The following is a 15,063-nucleotide window of genomic DNA, read 5'->3' as shown; positions in this document are numbered from 1 at the left end:
AACGCACGGGTGTCAGTGTGGACGACGTGTTGCATTACTGTGCTGTGATTGGTCTATGGAAACATCCCATAATCCCCTGACGTCAAGTGGCCACTCTGGTCATTGTTTTGAACTCAGCTGCAGGCATGCGGATATCCTCTGTCAAAGCTCCGTTTCTGACAGCCGGCTGCTTATCTGCTCTGTGGAATGCTGTGAGTGTGTGAGAGGGACAAGCAGTGGGGAGGGGGGTCTGCTGCTGCCTGAACTTACAAGACAGCATGCTGACACACACTCTGTCCCCAAAACACACTCTCTCTCCCCCACATACACACAACACACTCCCTGTCACACTCCCCCCTCATTTGAAAAGCAGCTGCAGCCACTTGCACACTGGGATAGCTACCACAATGCACTGCTCTCTGTGGTGTTGCACGAGCTGCTAATGTGCCCACACCACTGCGCTTGCAGCTGACAGTGTGAACATGCAGCAGCGTTTTCCCTGCTGCAGTCTCCAAAGGCCGGTTTAACTCCCGGCTCTCTACATCTGCAAGTGTGGCCAAGTCCTCAAGAGTGCATTTGAGTCTGCAGCTGATCATTTAGGGCTAGTCTATACTGAAAAGTTACATCAGAATAGCCACGTCTCTCAGGGGGTGTGGAAATCCCCCATGCCCCCCCCCCTCGAGACTTAGTTAAGCTGACCTAACCCCCAGTGTAGACAGTGTTAGGTAAATGGAAGTAGTCTTCAATCAACCTAGCTACCACCTGTAGGATTATCTAGAGTGATGGGCCAACTCCTCCTGTCGCTGTAGTGAGCATCCACACTGAAGCCCGACAGAGGTGCAGCTGCAGTACTGTAGCTCTGCCACTGTAGCATTTTAAGTGTAGACAGCCCTAGGAGGCAGTTACTGTAACAGCACCAGCAGTAACCATCTCAAAGCTATCAGTGTGGACAGACTCCAGGAAGTTCAGCCTTTTTCCTGCAAGCCAGACTCTCCCACTCTTAACTCATGTGAAGTATTCCCAGCACGATACTTTTGAGTAGTCCAATTCAATTTTAAAACAACAGGACTATTCATGAATTAAGGCTCAACTCAACATAAGAGTGGCAGGATTTGACCCAGTGAGTCCAGTTATTAGACTCTGGTGCATTGTTTCTTGATGGTGGCTGTAATTGTGGAGCGTTTCCATGTGAGGTGTATATTTGGCCGGGGAAGAAGTTAAAAAAAGCAAATCCATCCTGCACGCATCTGAAACTATCACTTAAATATTCAGGCCATTGGCCTCACTTCACCTAAAGGCTGGGAACATTACCACACAATTAATGCATCTATCCTTCCATGTAGGTTATAACAATGAAAACTGTTGGGGAAGAGAGATTTATACCCTTAAGTTAAAAAATGACCCCTCTCAACAATATGTTCTCTAAGTATTTCTGCTGAATAATTTGGGTTACATTTTTATGCAGAAATTCTAGACAATAGGATAATATTAATAAGCTAATTGAACTTACATAGTGCTGAGCATCTTCAAAGCTCCAATAAAACATTGATGAATTAATATCACAGCATCGTTATGAGACCGATTAGTGCTATTACCTCAAACAGGGGCCCAGGGCAACTGCCCCTCAAATCCTCTCCCTCCCCACCCCAGGCCCAGGTTGCTCTGCCTACTAGAGCACACTTGTTTTCACTGTTTAATTCAGTGTCTCCATAATTGTTTCCAGTGCTGTAGCTCAGTGTGCATCTGTGCACATGTGTGTATACACACAAATTGTGTTTGCGTGTGTGGCAAATTTTCAAAGGAGCCTCCTAAAATACACCTACCAAATTTGCATAAACACCCATTTGCACCTGCAGAGTCTCATATTTGCATGCATTAATGAATATTTGTGCACACAACTGGACACTTACAAAGATAAGCTATCTGGTTTAAAAATGCAGAAGTTTCTCCTCACCAACAGATGCAGATGCAATTTTTACAGGCAGATGGTTTTATAATGTTTGTTTCTTTTACAGGTGCATAATAAACTGAAAGCTGTGCAACACATGAATGTTTATAGCACAGAGGAAATTCCAGACAGATTCTATTACAAAAAAGGGAAATTTGTGTCTCCTTTAACTCTTGTGGCTGAGGAAGGATGGTTCATAGCAGAGGTAAACCATATGAACAAATTATTGATTTACCAGTCTGGTTAAAAAATATAATATATAAAATGAATAAGAAAAAAGATGGAAAATTATAAGATTAATGGTGAGTTATACTATTGACTCAGAGTTTAGCTGGGATAAATACTACCGCCTCACATTTAAATACTAGAAATGTACATTTAAATGAAACTAATGGTGTGACAACTACATTGAATCTAAGTTAAGATTAGTCCTTTGTCCTGTTGTGGAATAATAAGAGTTGAAACTTATTCCCTTTTGCATATAATTATTTTTCCTCTTCATCCAGTTTACCTTTTCCTTTCAGCCTTCCTCTGGTTAGGTTCAGGGATTACTTTCTTTTGCAACCTAAGATTATCCTAATGTATGACAATATTTCCTCCAGCACAGTACCCTCAACTTGGTTCCCCGGGTACTTTTCTGACATCATATTGTCCCTTAAAAATACTATCTGCTCTCTTGACTTCCCCTCATTTCCAATTATTTACTACCATCTCCCCACCACTAAGCTCTACATTACTACAATTTTCAATAATTCCTTTGCTTCTGGTAATTTCCCCACCCTCTATTTAATTCAAAGGGGGTGGGTTTTTTGGATATAGAAAAAAAAAACTTATTCATAAGGAACCCATGCCCAAAGGTGATATAAAATACAGCATTTACTCAAAAGAGTAACTGTTTTAGGTGTATGTAAGTGAATGATTACAAGTGGTTGAAGATGAGCATTTTGTTATCTGCCATAAGCACAACTATGTTAACGAAGCATGTGTGTGTATATGCATGGATTATGCATGCATGCATGCATAATCAAGAGCACTGATTTCTATGCATAGGACTCAGTTAAACCACCACTGAAATGCAATCACTTCTGGGATGGAATACAACTGCTATTTCAGAGTGCCTTCCACAAAGGTGTTAAATGCCCATGGGAGGCACTCATCTTGCAGTGCATACAGACGCAACCACAGTCTGAAGACAGGAAATGAAGAATACCTTATCCAATTGAAACTGCAAGGATGAATTTTAGTAGGCAAACTGTTAATTAAATATTACAGAACTCAGTTAGTATACAGCGTTTAACATCGAATCATTTTTTTTAAAAATAGTGGAATTTGTTATATTTTCATACAAGTTCTTCATTATTATAAAACATTACTCCTAGTATTTAGTATTTATATTTCATTCAAGTCTTTCAAAGTGCATTGCATATAGGGTTGGTCAGGAAATAGTTTTCCCATCCCATGATAATTTTCAAGATTTTGAAAAGTTTTCCCATCTCAAATAATATCAAAATCCTGAAAAAAAATTTGAAACTAAAAGAGTTTTGAACCAAAAATCCAAAACTTTTTGGTTTCAAAAATGTCAAAAGGTGACATTTCAACATTTTTCAAAAACTTCTTTTCCAACTTTTTTTTTAAGTTGGGAAATTCATCAAAACTCTTCCCACAAATAACTTTTTGGCGAAAAAATTTTCCTCAAAAAATTCTCGAGCAGCTTTAACAACAAATGTTATTTAAGCCTCACAGTGCTGAGGCTAGGTAACTATGGTTGTACACATTTTATAGAGGGACAAATGAAGACACCACAATGGTAAGTGATTTGTCCAAAGTCACTTAGTAGTGACATAAGTCAGTAACAGAGTTGGAAATAGAACCTAGGAGTACTGGCTCCCAGTCTTTCTAATAATTATACCACACTTGCCTCACAAATTAACATAGCTAAACAGAACAGCTCCTTTTATGCCTGTCATATCGTTATCTGACTGTCACATTTCCAACATAACACCTCTAGTTTGTGATGGGGAGTTTCAATGCCTCCTTTAAAAAAATCATTCTTGAATACGGATGGCGAGCTGCACATTTTCAGTTTAAAAATCTAAATGCCACTGTTGAGTTTCAAGAGTATATAAAAAAGTATCTGAAACCATTTTCTTTAATTGATTTTAGAAAAAAGGTTGTAACTAAAACCCTTTGTATAGTACCAGCTTAACATTCAGAACACTTATGTATACTGAAAAAAATTTAAATAATGGAAATTTGACAATCCCTTCATAACAGTCGAGCAAACATTGCTTACTACAAAATTATTCCTCCCTATTGTTTCTGATTTTCAAGAATGCCCTCTCATGCATTCACTCAATTCTTCCACAGCCCGGGTGTATTTTCATTACCAGAGACTCAGATTTGAAAAAGAAGCTGTGTCATATTTTTGAAGTAATAATTGAGATTTCAATTATTTTTCTGCCCAAACCACTGAAAAGAGTTTGCCAAGCTCTTTCCTATTGTGTTCACCTTTTACATTTTTTTTTAAATACTTTCCATTGTTAGTAGTATTCTCTGAGCACTACTGGCACTATTTTTGAGCAGAAAGGGGGAATGTCTCTGGAATTTTCTACCCTCTCCATACGTTCCAGATTTCACTTTTGCATTTCAGTATCCAAAGCTCAATACTCCCCCTCCCCACCTTTTTTTTTTTAGTTCTGTTGGTTTGGGTGTTGATATTATTTTGTTCCTCTTGAACCATTACTCATTCTTTACCTCAATTTAATTTTCCATATAAAATATTTGTGCTTCAGTACCTCTATACTTAATGCTTTGCTTGCTGGCCTGTATATATGTTGTGTACCTCTACTGCTGTACTTTCTGCAGTTTAAACAAGCTGAATTTGTAGTTATAGGCAAACAGAAGTATGTAGGAGAACTTTAGAATGTCAAGAGGGTTAGGGAATTGCGTGGCCTTGTACATTAGTGGTTCACCATTCGAGATCAATGTTCAGTCTTGGTTTAAGTTAGACATGAGAAACAGGTTTGTCAAATCTCATCCTTCCTCCCATTTGTGCATATCACAAAATCACCGCACATGCTGGCACAGTTCTGAGCGACTGGTACTCTCTTCTCAGCAGAAGCCCAGGACTGGGTTGTGAGTTAGGAGTGTGGTGTCCTGGGAACACTATGTTGGGAAGCTGGCATAGCACGTGCCCATACTCTGCTTGCTTGAAGCCAGTGCTCTTAATGACCCTATGCAACTATTTGCCAATGTAAAAGAAAGTATCAGGTTTTCTGACCCAAATACCAGCAAATGAGATAAAAGTTGCTACGTTTCTGACTTCATTTCACAGCAGCAGTAAGGTACTATTCTCTTTGTACTCTTGGGCTGGTGATCGAAGGGCATTCTGTTTCGTGAGTGTGGCATTACTCGGGAAACAGCTGAGTCCATAACATCTGGCAGTGTTTTTAAAGGGATTAACTTCAGCCACGTCATCATGATATCTCCAAAGAAACTTTACAACTTAGATAAGACTTGGCATGACTTGAGTGGATGCCTACAAATGCGGTACAACTTGTTCTATGGTGAGCAGCCCATTAGTTCCCTAGAACTCCATAAAGCAGAATAGCGGTGTAGGCAGGCACTATAGTTGGAGACCATACAAAAAAGCAGACTGACTCCATTTGCTCTTCTGCTTGCTCTGAGTGCTGTCAGTGAAATCGATGGAGACAAGGCAACAGATTTAATTTGTCAACTAGAACTGTTCAATTATCTTGTACATCTGCTGACTGTTATATACAAAGAAATGCACGGATACCCAAGGGCTTCCTGCAGTTAGCAGTCTAAAGATCTACACTTTATAATAAAATTTTATATACAGTTTCTACCCATGGTCAATTGTTTGGGGGAGGGGGAGGGAAGAAGAGAGAATAAAATCAGATAATAAATATAAACAACATGGAAATGGATCTTAACTCAGTCTGTCTCATCACTGATCTGAGTTTACAGGAGCTATGGATACAAAGTGCACACACTCTCTCTAGTCTTTGGCCTGGCCACTCAATGCCACTGTCACTCATCAGTCAGGAGAATTTTAACATATTATTAGTTGATGAAGTGAAATACTATTTAGAAGTCACTGAAGAGATTACAATTATTTCTCACTGATCACCCAGCTCTAGTCCTGATCCAATGCCCGGGTCTGGTGTTAGTAGGCACTGCTAAACATGCCATTTTTGGATGTAAAAGTGAGATCCTGATTCCTGACCACTTGTGTTCATTCAGGACTCATGGTCCTTTTACAAACAGTAGGTGTGTTAACTCCAGGGTTCTGGCAAAATTCCAACTCTGATAATTACATTATGGCCTTCATAAATTCCCTCTGCAGTTTCAGACACAACTATGTTGTCTTCTTTATTTCATGCCCTAAAATATTTGTGTGGTGTTCAACAGCTGCAACATTTCATTCCAGGGAGGATGCAATCCAGTGATGGAGGAAATAACCCTCCAATATTGTTTGTATGTCAGTTTGTTAAGACCTCTAGGAGCCTCCTAGATTACAAATACTACTATGAATTTTTCCTAAGTATTAGTTACTGTGGAGCTGGAGAGACTGATTCCAGAGAAATGTTTAAAAGTACTATTTCTGTGTAACATGGTTAAGTGAAAACAAACTGGAGATACGATGACTGTGTACAAGCATCTGAAGAATATCCCCAGCAAAAACTTCCTAAATCAGGTCTATGGAATAGTCTCCTAAAGGAAGCCTCATTGCTTCAATAATAAAACAAGCAAACAAGACAAAATATTTGAAAATTTGTTGTAGGGAAGAGTCCTGTGTTGATTGGATTGACTGGATGAAATGGACCAACTTATTTAATAGATCTTTTCCTTTTCTGGCTTTTATGACATTGGTCATGAGGGCAAAGGACAAAATTACATGTAAATTATTCCACTGAATTGAACAACAGAAATTGGTCAGAAAGTGGCATTGCTAGGAAGCAGCCATAGAAGAACTCAGTGTTATGGACTAGCTCTGTATCTATATTCACCCACCAGAAACATTCAGAGAAGAAGGGAATAGAAACTGGAAAGGTTATCTTCCCTGTTAGCTACCCTCAGGCTCAGGGCCTGAAGTTGTGGCATTGTATACAACTGAAGGTAATAAAAATATAAGAATATTCTTATGTGCCTTCGTTTTACATCTGTATTCTATTGTAATAAATCAAGTGCCATTTCAGTATACTTGCTATGTCCCCTATTGGTGACTATATCCTGCCCTTTCAGGGGCTGGACTTGATGATCTAATAAGTCTTTTCCCTCTCTGACTACTATGATCCTATGACTATGGCGGCAGAACATAAACTCCATTATAAAATAAAGGTTACGATACATTATTAATTACCCAGTTCTTTCATTATTTAAAGGCTCCCTCTTATGGCATTTATATGTTAACCTGTGTTTTGTTTTTCTTCCCCAGAGTAAAGAGAAACTTCCATTTTGGGAGAATGGCACAGGGAAAAAGGAGGCCTGGCAAAATGGGTGGCATGGATATGACAATGAGCTCATGAACATGAGGGGATTCTTCCTCGCATATGGGCCAGGTAGGCCAAATGAATGATCAGATAATCACAAACTCCCTGCCCCACCCCGCCTCTACAATAGCTTCAGAGAGAAGGCAGATCCACAGTGCTGCACTGTTTTGGGTTCAGCGTTGATGTAGAAGTTAATTCTGGACATGGAGCCTGTCCATCACAGCCTATATGAAAGTAGAGCAAGCTTGCTCTCCTTTTAGCCTCTAGATCTTATGTGAAACTGGGGAAGAAACAATGATTACATTTGCTTTGCCATTCAGACATCATGCACTTTGTATGGCTGCCTAATGTAGGTGTGCAGGAACCTACCACTATGATCGCCCAAGCCTTGGATCAGCATTGAGTACCCCTTCCTGTTAATGTACTCCAAGGCTCACACATGGGCACATCAATAGGTCCTGTATTGTTTGGGATCCTCAGTTGTTTAAATCCTTCAGTGTTCTTTGGCACATTGGCCTCTCATGATGTATTGCTATGTACACTTCCATGACATGCACACTATCATGGACTTCCCAACCAACCTGTAATTACCTGGGATGAAATGGAGTCTCAGACCCTGATCTCTGTGTGATGTATATTATGCTATTTCTATACTACTACAAATATACAGGGTGCACAGGACTTCATCTGCAGATCTGAACACACTCTGGAGGTGTGTACCATTATCCCCATTTTACAGATGGGGAAACTAAGCACAGAGACATCAAGTGATTTGCCCAGGGCTACACAGGAAATCTCCTAATTCTCAAAACAGTTTCCAATCCATTGAACATTGCTGTTCTCAGCTAGGCTTGAGCTCTTTTAACTCTATATGAAATATAGGTATCCTTTTTTAGTCTTGGCAAAGGGCTCATGAAGGCAGAGTAGCCCCTTTGATAGCATCCATGTGGTTATTACTTATATCGTACAACTGCTGCATCATTACATAGAGAATTTCTGTGTCCCAGTTTGTCAGACCCTTTAAATATTGAATAGTGCATGCTCTTCACAGATGAGGGGGGAAAAAATAGAATCAAAATCTTTCACACAGTCATTGCAAAGCAAAACTGTCTGCTGAAAAGGCAGCAGAGCAATGTTTAAATGCACAAACACTTAAACATTTAAATAGCTCCTGTGTTTAATAGTTCCATTCTCTTTTCTTATTTGCCCCACTAATTTTAACAGATAATTTTGTATCCTACTCACAAGACTTTCTATTAGTGTCTGGAAAGACATAAGGTCCCCATCCCACCTGATTCCTTGTTTATTGGATGCTCCTGCAATTCAAAGCCTCAAGCAAAAGAAATTATCCAACGTTAAATCCTCCTTGCCATTCAGATACCAAAACATATCTTTGCATTTCTTTGTTTCAGATTTCAAATCTAACTTCAGGGCGCCTCCAATCAGATCGGTCGATGTTTACAACATCATGTGCAATATTGCAGGAATAAAGCCACTATCGAACAATGGATCCTGGTCCAGAGTGGAGTGTATGCTAAAAAATAATGCCAGTTTGGCACAGTTATTCCAGTGGAGCAGCTGTGTGCTGGCATTAATTCTACTTTTATTGTTTGCATAACAGATCTCGTTACTCTGGCCCCAAAACAATATTGATCACTGTGACCAGTAACTTGATTTTTGTTTGTTTGGGTAGAATTCTTTATCTGAATAATGGCTTCAGTAACAGAATACTGTCTGGGTAAATTGCACCTATTCACCCAAATTCATCCCTCGAGTTACACAGGGGATAAATCACTGTGGTTATAACAAATGCAAAGCCAAATATTGCTTTCATTTACACTGTTGTAAATCTATACAGCAGTGTCAATGAGAGCAGAATGTGGCTCATTGTGAGAGTGAGTGAGTTAGTTACTCCAGGAGATAGAGAATGAATTCCCCCTCATACTACCATATCTAACTAAGGAGATGCTTTCACCTCTGCTTAGTTAGGGGCTCAAGACTGGATATAGTCCTTTGTAATTTTACCAGATTGTTTTGTTCTGGATTATTTCTTTCTCTCTGCTACAGCCCTGCCCTCTCCTCACAAAGCAGTTACATGCATGGTGTGCACTGCCCCATTGCTGTAAACAGGAAAAAACAGCCTCTCTCCACTAAGCTACAATAAACACAACCCTAAGAAAAAGTAGGCATGGGAGCATTCAAGAACCATAGCATCCTTCTTTCCCCATACTTTGTCTTTCCTTCTCCCTTAAGAGCATCAGCCCCCTCAGTACTCCATTAGCTCATAGAACCATAGAAACCTAGGGTTAGAAGGGACCACAAGGGTCATCTAAGTCTAATCCTCTGCCAAGAGGCAGGATTATTTGTTTCTCAACCATCGAATATAGAGGCCATTCCTGCACCCATTCAAGTCAGAAGAGTTTTACCATGGACTTGAATGAGTTTGAGAGCAAGCGGAGAGTGAGAGTTCCACAATGAGGCCAAACCTGAACTCAGGTCATCCATGTGGCAGTTTATTAGAACAGCCCATTGGTGATTTTTAAATTTAACGTCCCACCTGCCTATACAGAGGGCACCATTTATTTCACAATTCTAAGGCCATCAAATTTGCTACCCATATTTTTACCTCAGAATCTAAGATTCATTAGGAAAAAAAAAACAAAAACAGAACATTTTTAGCCTTTAAGCTTGAGAATAAAACCTTGAAAATGTGAATCAAGCGTCTACTGATACAGTAGCCCTGGGAGATATGAACCGTCTTGTTCTTCTTACTAGGACATTGACTCTGAAACCAAAAGATGACAGTTTAAATATGAACTATTTCACTGCTTATCATTTTAGGAGAAAAATCCAGCCAAATATGTTTTAGCCCCAAAAGGCCGCACTGTGGCAAGAGCCCCAACTGTCCCAGCTGCCAAAACTTCCAGCCTTCCCACAAGTTCCGTGATGCCAGCACGCACTGTCAATGCAAAAACTTCCATGGATGTTGACAACTGAAAGCAGAGGGATGACAGAAAATAAACTGCATTTCATATCAGAATAAACAACACAGGGACTATTCTGGTAATTGCAATCTTCATTTTCTGCTTAATTCATTAAAAACCTCCCAGTTACATCTAAATGAACTGGCCACCACATTTCCAGTCTGCTGCAGAATACAGGGCCTTTCTAATTGAGGCCCAGCTTATGGAGGTCTTGTCTATAAATCTTCAAGGAGAAAACTCATTTCCATATGCCAAAATTCTACCAGGTTTCTGTCTATCATAGAAATGTAAGGCTGGAAGGGACCTCAAGAGGTCAGCTAGGCCATCCCTCCCATGCTGAGGCACTCAAAATCTGAAATGATTTTAATGGCAATTAGCTCTGATGACGTGTCACTGTCAGAAGTCTAGAATCTTATTCTGCACCCAGCAGTGGGGTATCTGAATACTTGTATGACTAACAGGAAGGCCTGGCCCTTCTAACTCCATGGAATGGCATTTGTACTACTCAATCACATGCACTCAACAAAGAAGGCGAAAGAGAAAGATAGAAACACAATAAATTCAAAGTGCACAAGTGAAGAAATGAGGTGTAACCATGCTGCAGAGGGCCTTAGCCATAACTCAAAATATGCCAGTGACAAGTATAATAAAACAGTTTGGAACACAACTGGCCTCTTCTCTGTGCCTTTCCGGATGAAGTAGCGAAACATAACACCATATGGTCTCGGTGGTCCAATACATCAGCTGAACTCTTGAGAGTTTTCAGCATCTATTGCTTTTCTACCAGCAGCATCAGTGAAGAGCATGGTTTTAAGTGATTCCAGTTCAAGCAATGGAGCGTGCAATACACGTGGCTCTTTTCCCTTCAGAAGGTGATTTCTGCAGCAGGGAGACATGTTTATACTGGTGGACTTTCAAAAGACTTTTTATCCTTTAACCAGTGCTATAGTAGTGAGAGGAGGAGCTCACAGGAGATATCCAGGTTTGACATTCAAAGCCATTTCTCACAGAAGGATGACAGGATGAGGACAAAAAATTATACTGAATGAATATTTCATCACAGGGACCTCAAACCCAGTCCTAAATTGTATTGGTAAAGTTAGATAGGGATAGACTCTTGCGGTTTCATATCTACACTGGAGCTGAAAGGCGTAATTTCCAGTTTGGAAATGCTCGATACAGCATGCCAAAAATAGTCGTGGCTACATGGACAGTGGGATGGGCTAGCTGAGTGCATACTTAGGGTCTCAGATAGGATTGAATTCAGAACAGATAGCCCATCCTCCTGCCCCTGTAGTCGCAGTATGCGGCTAGTTTTAGCACTCTAGGTTGATCAGAGCCAGCAGGGTGTGACAACCCCAGATGGAAATTACACCTTCAGCTAGAGTGCAGAATACCCTGGATGGTAATCCATCTCGGAGGTTAAAGTCCCAAGATTAAGGTAAACCAGAACAAAAACAGGGAGGCAGAGATAGCAAATCCCAACTAAGAACCTGATTATGCCAATTTTACATTGAAACTATATCTCTAGATTGAGGTTCTCGTCAACATAAAATGGTAGAATCTGGCCCTCAACCAATAGCTATTTTATTTATTTCAGAAGATTAATTTTGCTTAGTTGTTAAAACATTTTGCTGCTATACTGCTTGATGTTAAATATGGGGGATCTACATGCATTTTAAAATATTAGTAATAAGAGATTTACACATCTTTACATAATTTTATTTTTTAAATGTTTTCACTGTAAAAAAAACCCCACCATATCTAGAAAAGAGACATTTAGGGTTTGGTCCTGCAAGGACCCCAAGAACCCTTAACTCCTCGCAATGCTGATGGGAGTACAGGGCACTCAGCTTTACCTCAAAGGAGAGGCTCAGCATATTCTCAGTATGAACTCCTGTGGAAAGATTAGGGTCCTTCCTAGATAAAATAAACCTCTAAAAATTAATGAGCATACAAACCCAGAGTAAAGCACATTTTGGGTTGGTTTGGTACAGTTAATTTAAGGATAAATTATTACAGCATGAAAAAAATCAAATTAAACTTGACAAAAGACTTCTGTAATAGCGGTAAAGATTTATGTAATGTCTTTTTAAAGGTCAAGTGAACCATCAAATCAATTGGGGGAAAAAAAAAGAAAATCAGCCTTTGTTATCAGGCTGTTGAGTATAAAAGGCAATTTAGGGCTTTCTAAGCATTTGCAGTGGCTGTGAAACAAGCATCTATTGTTCAAAGTTCCCTGTTGCTCTTTAATGGACCAGGCTCAATGAATTCATTTGAGCACATTTTTTTAAAAGTGAGAGAATTATCAGTATAAAAGATAACCAAATGACTAAATTACACAGTTTTGTTTGAAAACCAACAGGATATATAAAACACACACTAATCCCTTGACATTCTGGAGTCTTAAATCCTATAATAAAAAGGTTTCAATATTCTCTTACAGAGAAAAAAAGAGCTCAAAGGCAGCACAGGGCCAGATTCTGATTTCAATTACACTAGTGTAAATCAGGAATAACTGTTCAATTGAGTTATTCCACATTTAGATCAGTAAATGAGATCAACATTGCCCCACTACTGCATGTGAGGAACAGTTAGAAAAGTAAGTGTCCATATTCAGAAATTCTGAGTGTTTGCAAATATTGCAAAGTACATTTTCAAAATGTATGAGAATCTCATGGGGTTTAATGAAAACATCCTATGATAAAGCACTTCAAAATGTGTTCAATCTGTGAAAGGAAAATTCTGTAATAGATTAATATCAAGTTGGTCATCTCCAAGAGAACTGAGAATCGGGTATGTTTTAGAAGTGCATCTTGCTTTTTTGGTATTTTTGTACCACTATATTGATTCATGCTCTGGTTCAAAAATCAGAGCATTTTGCCTGTAGCATCCTTATCTGTGTAACAAATAACTGAGGTGAATGTATTTTTAAAACCATGGTTCTAAGTGATGCTTTCCAACAATGATTGATTGTGAATGGGTGAATAATTATAAGAACACTGCATGATTTCTGTTAAAAATGGTATACATTTTTGTAAATAATGTAAGATTTAAAAAAAAATCCTAGAACACCTTGTCTTTCCTGGTTGATTGTTATATCAAAGTGTAGTCACGTTGGTCCACTTCTCACTTACAAAAATAGAGATACTGCAGTGTAAACAGTGTTTGAAGCTTATACTGACTAATCACCAGTGGGATGAATGATAACATTGTTTAAAAATGGTAAAGTCCTCAAAATATGCATGTAAATTAGATATTAAATAAATTGCACAAGATAATGTGGCTTGCATGTTGGATAATTTTTCCAGGGGTATTATAATAAAGTTAACCTTTTGAATCTGTTCGGTTTTTTTCCCTTCTAACTGCATGTATAAACATAGCAATATTAAACAACAGCACTGTCCATTGGTATCTCTACATCAACTAGGGACATATCTGTAAACATTTCTAATTCAATTTGTAAATTCCCTGTGGGGCAGGAATGTCTTTTTGTTTTGTATCTGTACAGCACCTAGCACAATGAGGTGCAACAGATTTTGCTACTCACCACTGGTATGCCTCCTTGTGGCTCATCTGGGGATTAGCTCGCCACTGGTTGGATCCCCCTTCCTGTGGCTGTTCAACCCCTCATCTCAATCTCATCTTCCAGAACTCTGAGTAATCTTCTTTGTGACTTGGCCCTCTGGCCAATCACTATAGTCCTCCCCTTTTGGAGTCTCTCAAAGTCTCTCTGGACAAGGTGCACCTCTGCTGTTCCAGGAAGTCCTCCATTGTCTGTCCAGGGCTGTGCCACTTCCCCAGTGGCTGGTAGGAAACCTGGGCCCAGCCTCTACTCCAGGGTTCCAACCCAAGGACTCTGTGTGCCGCAACTATGGGCTACTTACTCCCAGACCTGTTTGCTACTTCTCTGGGCTCTGTTCTACTCCTTCCTTCTATCCTCTGGGTTTACCAACTATCCAAGCTTCCTCTACTTCCCAGAGCTACTTCCCCCTATGGCTTCTCGCCAGACCCGGTAATCTCCAACACACCTCCCTCCTGTAAGGGAGTGATTGCAGACGACTTCCCCCTGCAGTTCCCTTCTGGTCTCAGCTTCTTAGCCTTATAGAAACCCTGCCTGTTCCTGTCCAGGTTAGCATCATCCTTAATTAAGAGTTATTGATCCCTGGCTCCCTTCCAGATGCAGCCTATCTCGTTAATTGGCCCATCTAGACTACCTTAACACCTTCAGGGCTAGTGTGAGGTAAACACCCATCATATGGGGACCTGGTCCTTGACTGGGGCACCTAGCTCCTACAGTGAGACACATAAATAATAATAATAATAATGCATGTAATGCTGACTATCATGAGTAGTCCCACTAACTACCTTGCAAACAATTCTGCTGCAGGCTGAAAGTTGACATGGAGCAATTCTGTCAGCCCAGATGAAAGCATCTGTTGTAGAGACCAGAATTTATTACCACTCTTATGCGGCCCATATAAAGTAAGATGTTAGGGTTCATTTACCAGTGGACAGATGCCATCACTACTGGCACTGTATTTATTAGCACCCTTTAGAAAAGGCAGAATGACCCTTTCAACCCTAGAAATGGTCAGAGCAGAGCAAAATTGAGGCCTAATGGAGAAAGTAGGGC

The 15,063-nt window shown here is 39.8% G+C and overlaps 1 protein-coding gene across 1 annotated transcript in view; it reads left to right on the top strand.

Moving 5' to 3' along the window:
* ENPP6 (ectonucleotide pyrophosphatase/phosphodiesterase 6) overlaps window positions 1-13,771 on the top strand; it is a 58,387-nt gene extending 44,616 nt beyond the window's left edge. The window contains exons 6-8 of the mRNA XM_084626319.1: window positions 1,995-2,132; window positions 7,389-7,512; window positions 8,856-13,771. Of these exons, the coding sequence (XP_084482445.1) occupies window positions 1,995-2,132; window positions 7,389-7,512; window positions 8,856-9,061 (468 nt within the window). The 3' untranslated portion in view covers window positions 9,062-13,771. The remainder of the gene's footprint in view (window positions 1-1,994; window positions 2,133-7,388; window positions 7,513-8,855) is intronic.
* The last annotated feature ends 1,292 nt before the right edge of the window (window positions 13,772-15,063 follow it).

This window comes from Lepidochelys olivacea, assembly GCF_965140295.1.
Source record: "Lepidochelys olivacea isolate rLepOli2 genome assembly, chromosome: 4".
NCBI lineage: Eukaryota > Metazoa > Chordata > Testudines > Cheloniidae > Lepidochelys > Lepidochelys olivacea.
Note: the sequence above shows the minus strand (reverse complement) of the source record. Positions and strands in the feature narration are given on the sequence as shown.